The sequence below is a fragment of the Dermacentor albipictus genome, chromosome 1 (genome assembly GCF_038994185.2).
Source record: "Dermacentor albipictus isolate Rhodes 1998 colony chromosome 1, USDA_Dalb.pri_finalv2, whole genome shotgun sequence".
NCBI classification, from domain to species: domain Eukaryota; kingdom Metazoa; phylum Arthropoda; class Arachnida; order Ixodida; family Ixodidae; genus Dermacentor; species Dermacentor albipictus.
Genome location: NC_091821.1, coordinates 485,615,878 through 485,633,886, shown reverse-complemented (window position 1 = coordinate 485,633,886; position 18,009 = coordinate 485,615,878). Strand labels below are relative to the sequence as shown.

The window sequence follows — 18,009 nt, the reverse complement described above, 5'->3', positions numbered from 1 at the left end:
CGCTTGTTCGTGATCATGCGGAACTCACGCGTGAAGCTGTCTACGTACGCATGAAACGCACGCAAAGAATTAGACAGTTTTAGTTACACGTACGTAGAGCCTTTGCATACGTAGAGCGTCTACCTGTGAGCAGTGCGCATGCGTACAACGTAGCGGCCACGCGCGCGTCTCACGGACGTACGTGAGATTCAATTCTTTGCGTGCGTTCCTTGGGCACGTAGACAGCTTCGCTCGGGAGTTCCGGAAGATCATGAACAAGCGATAGCGGTCCGCGCGCGCGCAGACGGCTCGTATCGAAACACGGCGACAGGATTTAATTGGCTACCGCCGTGTTCACATTTCCCCATAGATGGGGCTACGGGGTCTTTCTTGGCGTGCGTCGCTTACGTGTAGCTAAAAGCGTTTCAGATGGCGTGCACGTAAGGTACGTAGGCTTTTCATGTTTGCGTACGTGAAGCCTCCACGTACGTGTAACTAAAACTGTCTATTGAATCTCACGTACGTCCGTGAGACGCGCGCGCGCCCGCTACGTTCCACGCATGCGCACTGCTCACACGTAGAAGCTCTACGTACGCAAAGCCTCTACGTACGTGTAACTAAAAGTGTTTCATTTCTGGTACGATATCAGCAAATCCTATAAGCGTTATATTGAAAAGCGTGGGACTTGGGGAGAGCCGCAGCGGACATGATGGCGAGTGCTCCCCCATCCGTCGTCACCGAGATGGCAGAGCCTGTAGATACATTATCATCCAGTGAAACATCCTGCCATGGATGCCTAGATCCTCAAATACGTTGAGAATGGCATGACGTATATATCGTGTGCACCTTTTAGATTCCAAAACCTGTGCTCCTGGCAAGCACCCCCACACTTCTTTTCCTGCTCGGCACTGTAAACCAAATCGATCACGATGTCATTCGTGTGTCTTCCTTTGCGAAAGCCCGTAATCGCGTCTGGGTAGAGATGGCACTTCTCAAGAAATCATTCTACTCTCGTAAACACAACTCTTCCCATTATCTTGCTCACAAAGTTTGCTATGGCAATGGGTCTGTATAACGATATAACATAATAGGTGATAGGTGACATGATAGGTGTAACGTTAAGGGATAAGAAAAGAGCAGATTGGGTCAGGGAACAAACGCGAGTTAATGACATCTTAGTTGAAATCAAGAAAAAGAAATGGGCATGGGCAGGACATGTAATGAGGAGGGAAGATAACCGATGGTCATTTAGGGTTACGGACTGGATTCCAAGGGAAGGGAAGCGTAGCAGGGGACGACAGAAAGTTAGGTGGGCGGATGACATTAAGAAGTTTGCAGGGACGGCATGGCCACAATTAGTACATGACCGGGGTTGTTGGAGAAATATGGAAGAGGCCTTTGCCCTGCAGTGGACGTAACCAGGCTGATGATTATTATTATTATTATTATTATTATTATGATGATGATGATTTGAAACGTTTAAAAGGCGACACGATGCGACTGGTTTTTAATCTACGGGTTAAAAAACTCGTGCTCTCCCGGCTCCGACGGTATTAACACCAAATTTTTGAAAAACACCAGTACCTACTGCTCTATTATATTAACAAAAATATTCCAACAATCCTTGGACACGGGTACGCTCCCCGAAAAATGGAAAATAGGAAAGGTGATTCCAATCTTCAAATCAGGAAATAAAAACTTTCCTTGTAATTATCGCCCTATTTCTCTCACCAGTAACTGTTGTAAAATACTAGAACAAGTAATCTACACTAACTTGGTTAACTTTCTGGAATCAAACTCATTTTTTAGCGCGGCTCAACACGGCTTTCGCAAAACATATTTATGTGAAACGCAACTTATGTGCTTTACTCACGCGTTACACCAAATCTTAGATCGATCATCTCATGCCGTTTGCTTATTCTTAGATTTTTCAAAAGCGTTTGACAAGGTCTCACATAGATTACTGCTTCATAAACTAAATCAACTAAATTTAGACACTGGTTTGTTAAAATGGATTGAATTTTTTCTTACAAATCGTTCACAGTTTGTTGTCGCGAATCAGTGCTGCTCTGCTTTTAGTCACGTTTCTTCAGGCGTTCCGCAGGGATCGGTTCTTGGACCGCTTTTGTTTCTTATCTATATCAATGACTTGGCGCCTCTCTTAAAATCTAACGTTCTTTTATTTGCTGACGACTGTGTTATCTTTCGCGAAATAAGAACTGTTAATGACACTACCCACTTACAGTCCGATCTAGATGCGGTTGCTACTTGGTCCAAAACGTGGCTCATGGAACTTAACACTAGCAAATGTAAAACAATGCACATTTCCCGCACTAAGACCTCCATATCTCCTTTTTACCTTAACCATGTTCAATTAGAATCAGTCATCTCGTACAAATACCTTGGCATTCACATTACCACTAACTTAACCTGGAACATTCCTATTGAACATATAGTTAGCAACGCAAACCGCATGTTAGGTTACCCTACGTCGTAACTTTCTTAGAGTGCCATCGTCACTTAAACTATTGCTGTATAAAACACTAATACGTTCAAAGCTGGAATACGCATGCTCGATATGGGATCCGAGTCAGGACAAGCTTGTAACGGCACTAGAACTTGTTCAAAATGACTCCGTCAGGTTTATTTTGTGCAACTACAATAGAACTGCTAGTATTACTGCCATGAAGTCTAATCTTGCTCTCCCATCCCTGTCTGCGCGCCGCCAAATTTCCAGACTAACTCTTTTTCATAAGTTGTACTATCATCCTGTTTTGCGCGACCAATTTATCTCTAGGCCTCATTACCGATCCCATCGCATCGATCACAGCCACAAAGTTGGTATTGACATTTGCAACACTAAGCATTTCTTTCACTCCTTTTTGCCCAGGACTAGTCGCGATTGGAATCACCTTCCTTCTGATGCCGTATCTATCACTGATAACCATCACTTCCGAAATCTTCTAGCTAACAATGTATAAACAAGGTATTTGTAATGTTGTTTTTTCATGTTATTGTGCTAATATTTTACGTAATTTTTCCAATGATATAGCTAACATTGTATAATGAGCGAATACTGTATTTTTCTTGTACGTTTTGCTTGTATATTAACACCACTCCCCTCTGTAATGCCTTTGGCCCTGAGGGTATCATAAATAAAATTTAAAAAATTGTCGGCCATGTTGCGTGAGGGACACGATGCCTTAAGTATAGAGAGGTAAGGACCTTACGCGCTTCTTCTCCAAGAGAACTGAGCGCGGTGTATGTAATGCCATCTGGTCCAGCTGCTGGTGAACATCTAGAAGTAGCAAGTGCGGCATCTGGTTCTTGCGGTGTGAATATTACATAAAACCCGTCATCCAAGGCTGGTGGTATTCATCGGTCAAGGGATCCCAGCGGGCAAGGAGTTACGGACACAATCATTTTACAGTAGTCCTCTGCAGCCTTCACCTCGCTTCTACAAGAACACATTATAATCATGCTGTAACAGCCACCATAGGGTAGCTGCGCGAGTGAAATGCTAGGAATGCTAAGTCAAATGTACGGACGCTCGAAATTTGTAATTGTATCGGAATATTTCATATTCGAAATATCATGGAGAGGAAGTCAGTTGGGTTGTCTTCTACACTATTATTTTCCTATGGGCATCTTTTGCAAGATATATTACCGCGCCCTTTTAATCCGAGAAGCAGAAGATGGGCTATGCAGCGCCCGAAGTTGCTTTTCATAAAGTTCCTATGGTTGAAGTTAACAGAGCCCGTATACAGTAGGAGCAACGGCATTCGCTTCCAAATAGGGACGCGGCTTTCACTCACTTTCCTCATGTAATTATTGGCCCATATTTTAATACACGTCTGTTCTTCGCATCAAATGAAATATCTGCTAATATATACTACATGCCCGCGCCGAGATATGCTCACTAATGAAGCAGTAGTAGACACAATGAAATATTTGATAATATATACTACATACTCGTACGGATATATTCTCACTGCTGCAGCAGTAGTAGACACGGGGTGACGAAAAGCAGAAAGAAGTTGTTGGAAAATAAGGCTATAACAAGCCAGCTCTAGGGGCAGTATTTGTTACTTAGATATTTCGGTTGTAAGTGGACAGTTCGACACCCACCGATGGCACCTGCCGCAAAAAAAAAGTGGGTACAGGCGCTCCCAAACCCGGTGGCCGTATAGTGTTTGGGGTGCATCACCTCGGGAGTGAACCCGACCGCGGCAGGCCCTACGGGGTACCCAGTTTTCTGTGGTACCATTCAAACTTCTTCTCTGGCAGTTTTCCAATACTTGACATTTTAAATATACATGTAAGCAATTAGCGTGAAAGGTAGCATGATTATTGTATTTGCATTGTGGCATGTGAGGAACGTTTTGTTAAACAAATACGCTGTTGAAATTTGTAGATGCCAGGCATGAGCTTTGTGTACTTTTGTCAAAAGCTGATAATTGTGGGATTTGCCCAATGATTCTGCATGGCAGCTGCTTATGCAATATTTAGAAGGAACGATGGGGCGCGACAAAGCAAAGGTATTTCATTCTGCTTGCATTGAATTTACGTCGTTAGCCATCCGTGACTGGTTTGAACTTCCCGGCTCTGTAATGGTGGATGCTATGATGTTATGGTTCCCCATTGATTGCACCTATTTTCTCACCACAGGAAAGGGCATTCGGTGTTGTTAACCCGGTAATGAATGAATGAATGAATGAATGAATGAATGAATGAATGAATGAATGAATGAATGAATGAATGAATCTTTCGGTATATATAGCGTTCTTTAGCTTATTGTCTTCAGCAGAGTGCCAAGAAAGGTGTTTTACTTATAACGGGCTTCCTTGCAGGGTCCGTTATGGCCAAGCAGGGGATGGCCGTTGTGCGCAATTTATTGCACCAAACGCTGAGACTTGAAGTGATAGGAGGATTTTCGAGTACCAAGCGGGCAGTTTCCATCATGTCTTGTTCGAGGTCAGTTACTGCAAGTTGGGATTGCCTTATAAAAGTGGCTGGGCTTGATCCATGAATTGGGCATACCCAGAATATATGCGCCATAGTTGCTGGAGTGGGCAGTGGATGTAATTGAGGGTCGAGGTATTTGGTCGAATAAATCTTGCCTAGCAATCAAATTGTAGAGCTTCGCGCTTGTAATTTGCTTCGTGTGACCACGTAGAGGTAGGTGGATCTCAGTGATCGGGCATCGTGTTTCGTAACTTATTTTAATTGAAATTTAGTCTTCGACTGCGCTCTAATTTTTCTTGGTGGTTGACCTTCGCACTGTCATCTCCGACTTCTTCCTTGCTTTGATGCTGCAAACCTCGCCTATGAATTAGCGTGTCCCAGGAATGTCGCTGTGTCGAGGAATCTAATGATTTTTTGACGAATGTGGATAATTTCTTTAATTTGGGAGGCTTGGCTGAGGTAGTACTTGGTATTTATTGGCAATCTTATTGGTACAAAAGAAAGGAGACACTGACTGCGTGGTCCATTCTTTATTCGCCTTTAAAGGAACAAACGTTGAGGCTAATACTGCGGGGATAAGACTCTAAGCACTGCTTCAGCTCTAATTGCAATTTCGCAGGTACGCTGTGTCTGCAAGACTAACGCCGCTTCCACAGGCGATTAAGGAATATTTCATAGGTAGGAATATCAAAATATGGCCGTTCGCAGCCAGCGGACGCACTGTAAGGCCACGTCAACGGTATCAGGAATGAGGTTGTTTCTGAGGAGGCATTTCTGCGAAAAAGAGCAACATGACGAGAGATGAACACTGATTAAAAATTTGCATTATGAAACATCAAAACGTATTTCCAGCTTATTGAACTTCAAAGTGCTCGCTGCGTTATCCCGCCATATCTGAGCAGCCTATAGTAGTGTCGTTCAGTTTCCAACAGGACTGACTACTTAAGGTTCAGTCTTATGGGTACCACTGCGTTAACGTTTGTGTGCATTCTGAATATTAGCTACTCCGGTAAATGATGCTTCTTAAGAGCGTGTGTACATACCTTTAAAAGAACAGGAATCAGTTCTAACAAGTGTTGCGCTAAGGACTCCGCCACTTAAATAGCAATGAGAAAAAGCTACAGTGGCCATTTCGCAAACAAGAACAAGAAAAGAAAAGCATTCGAGCAATGTTAATCGGCAATATGCTGGACATTAAAAGAGATAAAGTGTGGAATAAATCAAGGAAACTGCTTTGACTACGATCGGATGAACTTAAAGCTTAAAGTAAGGTATGAGGGCCGCCTGGAAATGCGATTGAAAAAATTGCGTTTGTTACTTTGTATTTTTATGCAACCTCAAACATGCCTCTACCGACCACCAAAAATCGCGTATATGCCTTGTGCCGTTAAAAGTTACAGGCTAAGTTGTGGCGCACATCATTATTATTAGAACGGAAACCGGCAAACTTTGGTCGGTTTCATATTGCACGTCCTTTCTTAAAATAATATTGTCACGTGGGTTGACGTATGAAGAACACAGTAGCAATACTCTGAAAGACAATACTAGCTTCTATTGGGTGAACCTGTGCCCGCAAAACAGACTACACTTAAGGCACATTCCATAGCGGCGAACACAGTCGGCAATCGTCGAAAATTTGATCAGCGGGTCAAGCGCGTCGGCTTATATACATCAGTCGTCGAATGTTCCAGAGTAATCGCTGGGACCCGCGTGCCTTCCACAAAGTTCTGCATAATTCGCGTAGCGCACACATGCGATCAGATTACACAAGGTTCGGTCACAGACAGTGGATGGAAGCATCGATAACATTCCAGAAACTTGCGATACATACAGGCGCGTCCTGCGCTGTGCAATAACCTTTGTTAGGCGGTGAAACGTGTCGCCCGACATTGACAAACAAGTTCACGTGTCAATATGCGCTAGGCATCATTTTTCGCTCGCATCTACGAAATGTTCTGATAAACGTAGCATGTCAAAATGTTTTGCTGACGATTTGTTTTAAAGTCACATAAGGTGGTGTTTCAATGGCCTGATTTGCAAAACCGGTACAAAATGTCGCGTTCCAGAGGCTCTGGGATTCGAAGCGTATGGATGAATTTAAATGTCAGCAGCCGAGATAAGAGAGAGACGCTTATATTATTGTTGGGCGAAAAGAATAGGGAAAGCAATGATATAACCAGAGTCGTTACAGCGACAGATAACTCTAGAATATCAACATAAAAATCTGACATAAAAAATGAAAAATTAGTTCGAAACATCGGCTAAATGCTAGACTGCAGTAGGTGTAGTCAATCCTGATTAGACCGTGCAGGCTATGTGACTATTAGAACTTGCCCCATATCGAGGGAACGCAAATAATTATAATTATACTCATTGCAAAAGTAAAAAAAAAATGTGTATGTGTGTCTTGCAGTCCTCATGTTTGGTCGCTTCGATGATTTAATTTTAACAACGAAAACCACGCAACTTTATATGTCTTGCGGCAAATTGGAATTGAACACGGTATATTCCGTGCAAAAGCTTGCCATATAAAAGATGGAGGCAACTTACCCGTCCTCTCATGCAATAACATAAGCCAGAAAAACATTATAGCTGATGAATTGGTAAAATAGGAAAAGGAGGAAGCTCTAGGACAGCCTTGCTACAAGTATGGGGTACTAGTGTTCAGGCTAATTTCTTTCGTTTCTACACTGCTACAATAATTAGTATTTTTGTTTTATCGGAACGGCAAACTTCTCCATTTTTGTGCTACGCCATCGTCGGCGAAATTTTCCTGAATGAAGATTCCCTCCTTAAATCATGCAGAGTGTTTATTAAAACAGAGTTCGAAATAATGTATATCTTTTTCGAAGCTATAAGCACGTATATTGCATTAAAAGAGATTTCCTGACAAGAGACGGCAGTGCCACAATTTCATTCCTTAATATAACAATTTTTTACTGCAGAGTGTCCTCATACTCTTTAGAGCGTGTTGTGGGCTAGTTGGTTCGTATTTGTATGGCTTACAAGCGCACAACCATTACGAAGTAAAAAAAAATGGGTGGACACAAGATGAGTGGCAACTCGCATCCGAAGCTTATTCGGAACAGGCAGCACACATGAGCAGAAGCGAGAATCTGCGGACCACACTGCGCATAAGTATGAAAGAATATTGAACTCATCTTGCAATTCATTGAGACAACAAATTCACAGCATTCTTTCCGTAAGTAATTTTGTACATTGTCGTGCAACATTACAGGCGCGTCACTGATACACGTCGCCCCGTTCTCTTTGCCACATATTTGACGTTTTGTGCTCTTTGCGTAAATAAGGCGCCATCCCCGACCCCTTTCTATCATTTTACAGAAGCGAAACCAGCTGACCTAAACCACGCCGTCTGCTTAGTAAACCTAGCCTGCACCGAATGAAACTGAAGAGCGGCCAGCACCGCAGCCACTACACTGTACTACAACGTTTCTTGCCACTTATGCGCGGCCTCGTCAGCGCACATTCCTTGCGTCTTTCTGTGTACCGTCCGGTCTGATTAAACTTTAATTAAGTGTTAGCGCTTGTCTTGCGTCTCACCTTTTTTATTGACCCGTATAAGTTGTGCCTATGATAACCCAGAAAACGCAAAGCAATTGCCTTGTTTGCTCACAAACCACCCACGTAACGATGAATTGCCATTAGTTCCCCGTTTCTGGCAACTTCTAGTGCTACCGCGCTTGAGCTGAGAGCAGTGAAGGGTTATTTTTTTTTCTTTCTCAGCAGGGCATAGTACCTATACTATGCATGCATGCAAATGACATAAGGACCTTGTTGCAACTTTGCATGACACTAACCTGGTATCCAACCTTTAATGCCCTGCGTTGATTGCCGAAGTACTTGTATAATTGTCCTTATATTAGGAGGCGCCCCGATATTTACATTGTTCCCCTCTGCCTGACTCTAATTAAGGAAATAGGTGAAAGCGCAGTGTAGGCATGGCCGATCTTTGAGACATTACCTGGACGCAACCATTTAGTAGCGCCCTTGTTTCTTGCTTTATTTCGAACGAATTTTTCCACTGAGTATATACTTCTTGCCCTTTCATTTGCTATAACAAGCTTATCTACATTTGAATATCTTTACCAGCGTTGTAGGTGCCGTGCGAATTTGGCATAAATTACTGTAAACTCTTTAGTACTTTCGATATTAAAGATAAATGTCTTAATTTGTGGTATAAAGTTTGTAAACAGGGATAAGATGCCTCAGAAAGGCTGGCCAACGTTTCGATAGGAGGACCGATCTTCGTCAAAGGCGGCCTCGTCATCCTCGGCGTGTTAGTTTTAAAGGGTAAGTGCAGTGACGTCACGTGCGGGTGTTGTCGCTGGCGGCTGGTTTTAAAGAGAGAGATTACCAGAGGAAACAAGCGCTGTCGTCCGACGTCTGTGAGCTTCATTCCCAAGACGAGGGCACAAGAGCGTGAGAGTGGGCACACGGGAAGAAAAGAAAAGAAATAGAAGCAGAAAATAAGAGAAAAGAGGAGAAAAAAGGGGTGGGGAAGCCAGGGTGGCACCAAGACAGACAAAAAAAAAGGGGGGGGGGGAGCGCGAAAGAAAAAGAAAGAGAAAAATGAAATTTTTAAGAAATACGGGGGCTTGGGAGCGTGTTGGGGATGCGAAAGGTTAGGAGGTATTCAGGGGGAGTCGTTGGCGGCATGTTTTTGAGGCATTAGAACGGCCGGTGAAGCGGTCAGTGCGCGAGTAACACAAGACAAAAAAAGAGAAAAATAGACACACACACACAAAAAAACTATGAGTTGAAAGTGACTTGAGTAGCATAGCAGCAGTACGTCGACTACTTCTCAAATAGTTAAGATGGCGACGAGGAGTCTGCGGTGCAATGTGTGGGGTGACTGAAAGGCAGCGGCATGGTCTTTCAAGGGGCACTGCCCCAGTCTCTCATCGTAGGTGTCGTTACGGCGGCATCCAGAAATGGCGATACTCTGGGTTGAGGCGCCGAAAAAGGCATATTCACTGCGCAATGTGTTAATGAGAAGGTTTAAAAAATAGATTTAAAAAAGGGGGGAAGGGAAGGGAGAGGGGGACCGAAACCGGTATAACAAACAGAAGGGTGAGGCGCGCAGAAGCGAGCGGAGGCAAGTGTACTTGGAAGAAGGGGTCGTACAGTTGGTATAGAAGTAAAAACCTGAAAGAGTACATTAAATTGAGTAATAGGCCGGAAAAAAAATTTTTTTTAGAAATGGAAGATTTTTCCCGACCCTCCCAGAGTAGCCTACAAACGCAACACTAATTTTAAAGATGTTCTTGTGCACGCCAAACTACAGAAAAAGAGGAAGTTGGGAACCAATCCTTGTGGCAGCCCCAGGTGCTCTACATGCAGACACATTCAATCTACTACTACAGTAAAAAGTACAGCATCGAATTACAGACACAAGGTAACTTCGGCTTTCACCTGCACATCAAGCAACGTAGTCTACTGTCTAGAATGCGCCGCTTGTAGCAAACAATACATAGGTGAGACTGAACAACAAATTAATACAAGACTCAATGGTCACCGCGCGGACACAAAACACAATTTACCCAAAGCACTAGCCAGCCAGTTTAATGAATATGGTCATATATTTGACAAAGGAAGGCTCTATATACTACAAACAAATTTCCGTTCCCCGCGCGAAAGGAAGTATATGGAATCATACCTCATACACAAGTATAACTGCCTACACCCGACAGGAATTAATTTGGCACGCGGCAGCTTAGAATCTTTAAAAGCGGTAACTTAAACATGAAACTCTCATATCATCAACCAAGACAGAAAACACATTAGGCCACCAGCTAACTTTAATTTTTAACCTCAGCTACTCTTCCATTTCTAAAAAAAAAGTTTTTTTCCGGCCTTCTACTCAATTTAATGTACTCTTTCAGGTTTTTGCGTCTATACCAACTGTACGACCCCTTCTTCCAAGTACACTTGCCCCCACCCGCTTCTGCGCGCGTCACCCTCCTGTTTGATATCCCGGTTTCGGTACCCCTCCCCCTCTCCCTTCCCTTCCCCCCCTTTTTTTAAATCTATTTTTTAACCCCCTCATCAACACATTCCGAAGTCAATATGCCTTTTTCGGCGCCTCAACCCAGAGGAGGAGGAGGAATAAACTTTATTTGTGCACAGCAGACTTCAGACCTAGGCCTCTACTTAATGATGGCCTCGAGCCCTTGGGCCCTGGCGGCATCTTCGGCCTGCTGGATTGCCTTGCGTTGGTCTTCCAGTGCACAGCTGAGCAACGCGGTCTCCCACTGCTCTCCGGTTTTAATTATTTTATTCTGTATGTGTGTACTAGGACAAGCCCAAACCATGTGTTGTAGGTCCGCCCTTTCTTCACAGAATCTACATCTATCCGTGTAAAGGTCTGGGTAGCAGCGGTGGTAGGCCACCGGGTTCGGATATGTATCTGTTTGTAAGAGGCGCCATGCCGTCGCTTGCCGTCTATTTAACGAGGAGTGTGCCGGGTGGAAATGGGCCCTTCCCAATTTATAGTGTTTGGTGATCTCGTTGAAGCTGGTCATCCGGTCTCGCTCCGTTCCCAGTATTTGTTGCGTGTCACCTGCTCGGCCTGTCAGTTCTCGAGCCAGGTTGTGCGCTATTTCGTTCCCGGGAAGGGAGGAGTGTGCGGGTGCCCATATAATGTGAATGTCGCGATCTTCACGAAAGTTGTTTAAAATTCTGAGTGCTTCCGGCGAGATTCTTCCTTTTGCATAGTTCTTGACGGCTGTCTTGCAGTCGCTTACTACGATGTTAGCTTCCGTGGAGGCTATTGCCAGTGCTAAGGCAGCTTCCTCCGCCACCTCTGCCTTCCATGTTTTCACCGTCCCACTAACTCTGCAGTCACCCTCTAGACTCGTAGCAACTATCGACATAGTCTGTCCATTTGCGTACTCCGCCGCGTCCACATAGACCACGTCCCTGGCATTACGGAATCTTTTGTGGAGAGCTCTCGCTCGTGCGTTTCTTCGATCTTGGTGAAACTCCGGGGGCATGTTTCTGGGGAGTGGGGGTATTGATAGATGTTCCCTTATTTTCCTTGGGATGTCTCTCCGCACTCCGTGCTGTGCTTCGTATGTTATTCCGATGTCATCTAAGATGTGTCTCCCCGTCAAACTCTGTGTAAGCCTTTCATACTGCGCTACTCGCTGGGCCTCAATGAGTTCGTCTAATGTGTTGTGCACGCCGAGCGCCAAGAATTTCTCGTTTGACGTATTTGCCGGAAGTCCCAAGGCTTGCTTATACGCCCTTCTAATAATGCAGTCTATCTTGGCTTTCTCCGCAGCGTAGAGCTTGAGGTAAGGAACCACATATACAATACGACTGATTACGAATGTTTCTATTAATCGGATGAGATTGTGCTCTTTCATGCCATAGTGCCTGTTGGATATCCGCTTTATTAGTCTGATTGTTTGTTGAACACTATTGTCAAGTAGTCTAATGGTTTCTCCGTTATGGCCGTTTTCGGATATGCGGAGTCCCAGTATTCTCAGGCTCTCCACTATCGGTATTGTGGTGCCTTCTACTGTGACCACAATGCCCGGCCTTTCCCTAATGCTTTTTCGACCCCGGCATGTGGGCCTATAGAGCAGAAGTTCTGATTTTTGCGAGGAGCATCTCAGTCCCTTGTCTTTGATGTAGTCTTCTACCGTGTTTACTGCGATTTGAAGGATCTCTTCCACATGCCCATCGCTTCCACGCGCCACCCAAAGGGTGATGTCGCCCGCGTAGAGGCTGTGTCCGAGTCCTTCTATCTTTTCGAGTCTCGCAGGAAGACCGATCATTGCCACGTTGAATAGAAAGGGAGATAGGACTGAACCCTGCGGGGTACCCCTATTACCTAGCTTGAGCGCGTCAGATTTGGATTCTCCAATTGAAAGCTTTGCGGTACGATCTGTCAAGAAGTCTTTGAAAAACGCGTATGTTTTACGTCCTACATCCAGTTTTTGGAGATTTTGTAGTATGGCCTTGTGCGTAACGGTGTCAAAGGCCTTAGTTAGATCGAGACCTAGTATTGCCTTAGTGTCTAGACTTTTCTCACCCGCATCTATGATCTGATGTTTTAGTTTGAGCATAATATCCTGCGTCGATACCTTTGGTCGAAATCCAACCATGGTATGTGGGTAAAGTCCTCCATCATCCATGTATCTCGTGAGACGTGTCAGAACCACATGTTCCATGAGTTTACCGACGCAGGATGTCAGGGATATGGGCCTTAAGTTCGTCAGTTGTGGTTTCTTTCCAGTCTTTGGTATAAAAATGATTTGGGCTGATTTCCATTGACTTGGAATGCTGCCTTGCTCCCAGCAGTTATTCATGTAGTCCGTGAGAGCTCGGATGGATACATCGTCGAGGTTTCTGAGTGTTTTGTTGCTTATTCCATCAGGTCCTGGTGCAGATTTCGGGTTGAGCCTGGTAAGTTCATATCTGACTTCTGCCTCCGTAATAGGGGTATCAAGATCTGGATTCTCGTTACCTGTGTAATCCGGAAGTACTTCTCTATCCGCATCTCCAACGTACATCTTTTGGAGCTCTCGAAAGAGCTCTTCTTCTGTGCCGTTGTAGCTGTGTATAACCTTCTGTAGATTGTGTCTTTGTATGGTTTTCGTACTTCCGGGGTCCAAGAGGCATCGGAGAATGTTCCAAGTCTTGGACATTCCTATCTGCCTTTCCATCAAGTCGCACGTGGCTTCCCACTTCTGTTGGGTTAACCTATTTGCATATATCTCGATTTCCTTGTTTAATTCCACAATTCTCTTCCTTAATTTCCGATTATGTTTTTGCTTTTTCCATCTTTTCAGCATGCTACCTTTCGCTTCCCACATGTGCAATAATCCGCTATCCATCTCCTCTATACCTGCCTCCTCTGGAACAGTTTTGGCAGCTCGTTTAATGTTTTCTTGCAGTTTCTCGGCCCATTTCTCAATGTCCGTTATTGTGTCTTCCGCATCATCTTGTCGGATTTTGCGGAAAGAGTCCCATTCTACTAGCTTCAGTTCTCTCCCCCTCTTTTTCCTTTGGCCTGCTTGTACCGTTGTGACGATGATGTAGTGGTCACTACCTAAGCTTTCCTGCATGTTTGTCCATTCAGAAACTGCTACATTCTTTGTAAATGTGAGATCTGGTGTAGTGTCGTTGGTTAGGCTGTTTCCTATTCTGGTTGGTGCCTGACGGTCAGTTATGAGCGTTAGGCCTTCGTGCTGAGCGTCGGCCCACAGGCTTCGGCCCTTAATGTTCTCTATGCTGTATCCCCAAGCCGCGTGTGGCGCGTTAAAATCGCCGACCACGACTAGTGGCTGCTTGTGCGCTACGCTCAACACTTTGCGGAAGAGTGGGCCGAATTTGGGCTTGTGCCGGGGTGGACTATATATGTTCAGAATAAATATACTTCCCTCTTCTTTACGGGAGGGGATTATTTCAATCAGGACGTGGTCTATGCCGCGCACACCGGTATCGTGCTCGACAGCCAAGAGGTTTCTGTGTATGAGCGTCGTGACGGTTGCCTTCTCGCCGGAAGCACTATACGATTTATACCCCGATAATTTTGCGAAACCCCCGGTTTCCTGCAGGGCGATGACATCTGGCGCCTCCTTACTTGTTACGAACTGCTGCAGGTTTCCTCGCTTGCGACGATACCCGCGGCAGTTCCATTGCCAAATCGCGTATTGGTTACGCGGCGCCATGTTGATTTGTCTGTTCTTCCCCGGTGGCCTTGCTATTTTCTACCGCATTCGGCCTGCTATACGGCTTGCTTTTAACCGGTCCTGCGCCTGCTGGTCTAATATCCTTTGGTGTGCTTTCTAGCGCCGCTACTCTATTCTCTAATCCATCGAATCGTTGTTTAATCTCTACATACATGTTTTTGATTTGTTGCTGTAACCCATCGAACATTCCTTTAAACGTTCCCATAACCTCGCTGATTGCAAAGACGCTCTTTTCTTCAGCCGTTTCTTGTGCCCTCCTTTTGTGTGGTGGTGCTTCTCCGTTCGCTTGCGTGGGAACGGGCGTTGGAGCCCGACTACGCGTCGACGTCGTACTGGTGGAGGGAGCGTTGCCATTCTTTTCTTGCTGTAGCTTCGCGTTTTCTGCCCTAAGCTGCTTGATCTCATCTTTAAGCGTTGCATTCTCTCGGGTAATCTGTTCTAACATGTTTCTAATCTGTGTCATTTCCTGTTCTCGGGCGGACCCTTTAACTTTAGGCGATTGAGTAGCAGTGCCGGAGACCGCGCTTGCCCAGCTCACCTGTGCTTTGCTCCCGTCTCTCCCTCGATTAGTTCTCGAACCGGACCTCGACCTTGATCTAGTCCACGATCTGGTCCTGGACCTGGACCTGGAGCGTTGGCGACCGGCTTCCCCTGGCAGTCTCGGGAAGGAACCAGAGCGGTGTCTTCCATAGTTTTTCCTGCTTGTTTCTTCTCTGTCGGTTGAGGGCTGCTTGCTCGCTACAGTCTTATGATTATTGTTGTTGCTCCCTCTGTTTTCATTGTAGTTGTGGTAGTAGTACTCTTCCTCTTCGGCCTCTTCTTCCCTCCTCCGTCGCTCCCAGCGGCGTCTCCTGACCAGGTACGGTATCTTGTATCTTGCTTGGCACTTCTTGTCTCCCGTGAGGTGGTCTTTGCCGCACAGTTGGCACTCCGCGTTGCAGTTGTGATCCTGCTGTGGATTCTTGCACCCACACCCCCGGCAAATCTTGTCTTCAGGGTTGGGGCACACGTCAGCCCTGTGCCCTGTTCTTCCGCATCCATAGCATATGTCGATGTGTTTTTTATACAAGGAGCATTGGATAAGCATCGCTCCATACCTCACATATCTTGGGACGTGAAAACCTTCAAATAAAATGATCACGTTGTCAGTGTTACCCATTCTCTTGGCGTGCAAGACTCCAGGATTGCGTGGCGTGACCAGACTGGTCACTATGTCCTCCGGACTCTCCTCCTGGGATATTCCTCTGATGAGACCCTTGGATGTACTATCAGGAGCTGCTCTGTAAGCACTTGCTTCAAATTCTTGTTCTCCAAGGCGTAGCTTATTGATAGCCCCATATTTCCTGGCCCGGTCCTCGGAAGGCGTGCTGAGCACCACTATATTTTGTTTGCTGTTTATGCATATGCTGTCTTCCTCCGCTGTCTCTCGGCCGACCCCGGCAGCATTGCGCAGACAGTAGTAAATGCGATCCAGCTTGTAGTCTGATACCTTAAGTCCGCCACGTGGACGCACGATAACCCTGTAGTCTTCCTTTGGCAGGTTAGGCAGCCTACTTGCTTTGATGATTTGTCGCACCTTGCGTTCGTTCTCCCATTTGTTTCTATTTTTTGCTTCCCCGACGAAGGTTCTTTCCTGCTGCTCGTGTCCCGCCAATCCGGCACCACCGCTGCATCGCTTCATTGTGCCTCTTCTAACTTCGCACCAACCTGATTCTTTTCCGAACTCCTCCGGTTACATTTCTTCGCCTTCCACGCTCACGACTTCCATTATGGAGCAGGGCCTGGGTATCTCCGTCGGTAGGCCGAGCTCTCTCAGCCACCGCTGCGGCGGAGCCGTTCGAGGAGGCGTTCTAGTTAGGTGTAGATCTACCGCCACGCGCAGCGAGAGGAAGGACCGATTGACGGCCGAAAAACGGGCCCACCTGGTAGAGAATGGTGTCCTTGGACTCCTTGGCACCTGTTCTTTTGAAGATCAATGGATTTCTCCACAAAATGCGATTTTCTGCCGAGAATCATAAGAAAATGCGGAGCTGACGCGATGTGCATCTGCACTCCACGGCTTCTTCTTCTTCTTCCTAGAGTATCGCCATTTCTGGATGCCGCCGTAACGACACCTACGATGAGCGACTGGAGCAGTGCCCCTTGAAAGACCATGCCGCTGCCTTTCAGTCACCCCACACATTGCACCGCAGGCTCCTCGTCGCCATCTTAACTATTTCAGAATTAGTCGACGTACTGCTGCTATGCTACTCAAGTCACTTTCAACTCATAGTTTTTGTGTGTGTGTGTGTGCGTGTGTGTCTGTTTTTCTCTTCCTTATTTTTTTTCTTTTGTTACTCGCGCACTGACCGCTTCACCGGCCGTTCTAATGCCTTAAAAACATGCAGCCAACGACTCCCCCTGAATACCTCCTAACCTTTCGCATCCCCAACACGCTCCCAAGCCCCCGTATTTCTTAAAAATTTCATTTTTTTCTTTCTTTTTCTTTCGCGCTCCCCCTTTTTTTGTCTGTCTTGGTGCCGCCCTGGCTTCCCCATCTTCTTTTTTCTGTTTTTTTTCTTTTCTGCTTCTATTTCTTTTCTTTTCTCCCCGCGTGTCCACTCTCACGCTCTTGTCCCCTCGTCTTGGGAATGAAGCTCACGGACGTCGGACGACAGCGCTTGTTTCCTCTGGTAATCTCTCTCTTTAAAACCAGCCGCCAGCGACAACACCCGCACGTGACGTCACTACACTAACCCTTTAAAACTAACACGCCGAGGATGACGAGGCCGCCTTTGACGAAGATAGGTCCTCCTATCGAAACCTTGGCCAGCCTTTCTGAGGATCTTATCCCTGTTTACAAACTTTATACCACAGTGTGCGATTCCATCTGTCAGCCCCCTTCTTGTTTTTAATTTGTGGTATGTAACGTGGAGCTATTCAAGCTGCTGAAATTCCACCTGATTTTGCATGTTCCCTCTACAATTTCAGTTTAATCAAGATCTAATGAAACCCAATTTTACGAAGTTTCCGATTTAACGACGAAATTTTTATTCCACGGAAAGTACTCATTAGGTTCAATGTTTTCATCAACCCAAATTAACGAAACTAGCTTGAATAAACCCCGATTTAGCGAAACATTTCCAGAAATAAATTAATAAAAAAACTCTGATTTCTTTCAAATCTTGAGGTGCATGGGCTTTACTTTGCGCGTGCGTTCTAGCGCTAAAAGGTCTAGGCACCCTAGTCACAGACCTAGCTTCATTTTGACGAGGCTGCATGCTACGCCCATGCACGGAACAACGCGCTCAGCCGTCGCTAGCGTTTTTACGTACCAGATGGCGCTAGGGGGAGCGGTATT

General features: G+C 45.6%; 1 protein-coding gene across 2 annotated transcripts in view; it reads right to left on the bottom strand.

Moving 5' to 3' along the window:
* Nucleotides 1-5,459: 5,459 nt before the first annotated feature.
* LOC135911992 (uncharacterized) overlaps nt 5,460-18,009 on the bottom strand; it is a 69,472-nt gene continuing 56,922 nt past the window's right edge. For both annotated transcript variants that reach the window (XR_010567534.1, XM_070532551.1), the window contains exon 6: nt 5,460-5,718. Coding sequence is in view for 1 of the 2 variants with exons in the window: in XM_070532551.1 (XP_070388652.1) it covers nt 5,632-5,718 (87 nt within the window). In the remaining variant the exon portion in view is untranslated. The remainder of the gene's footprint in view (nt 5,719-18,009) is intronic.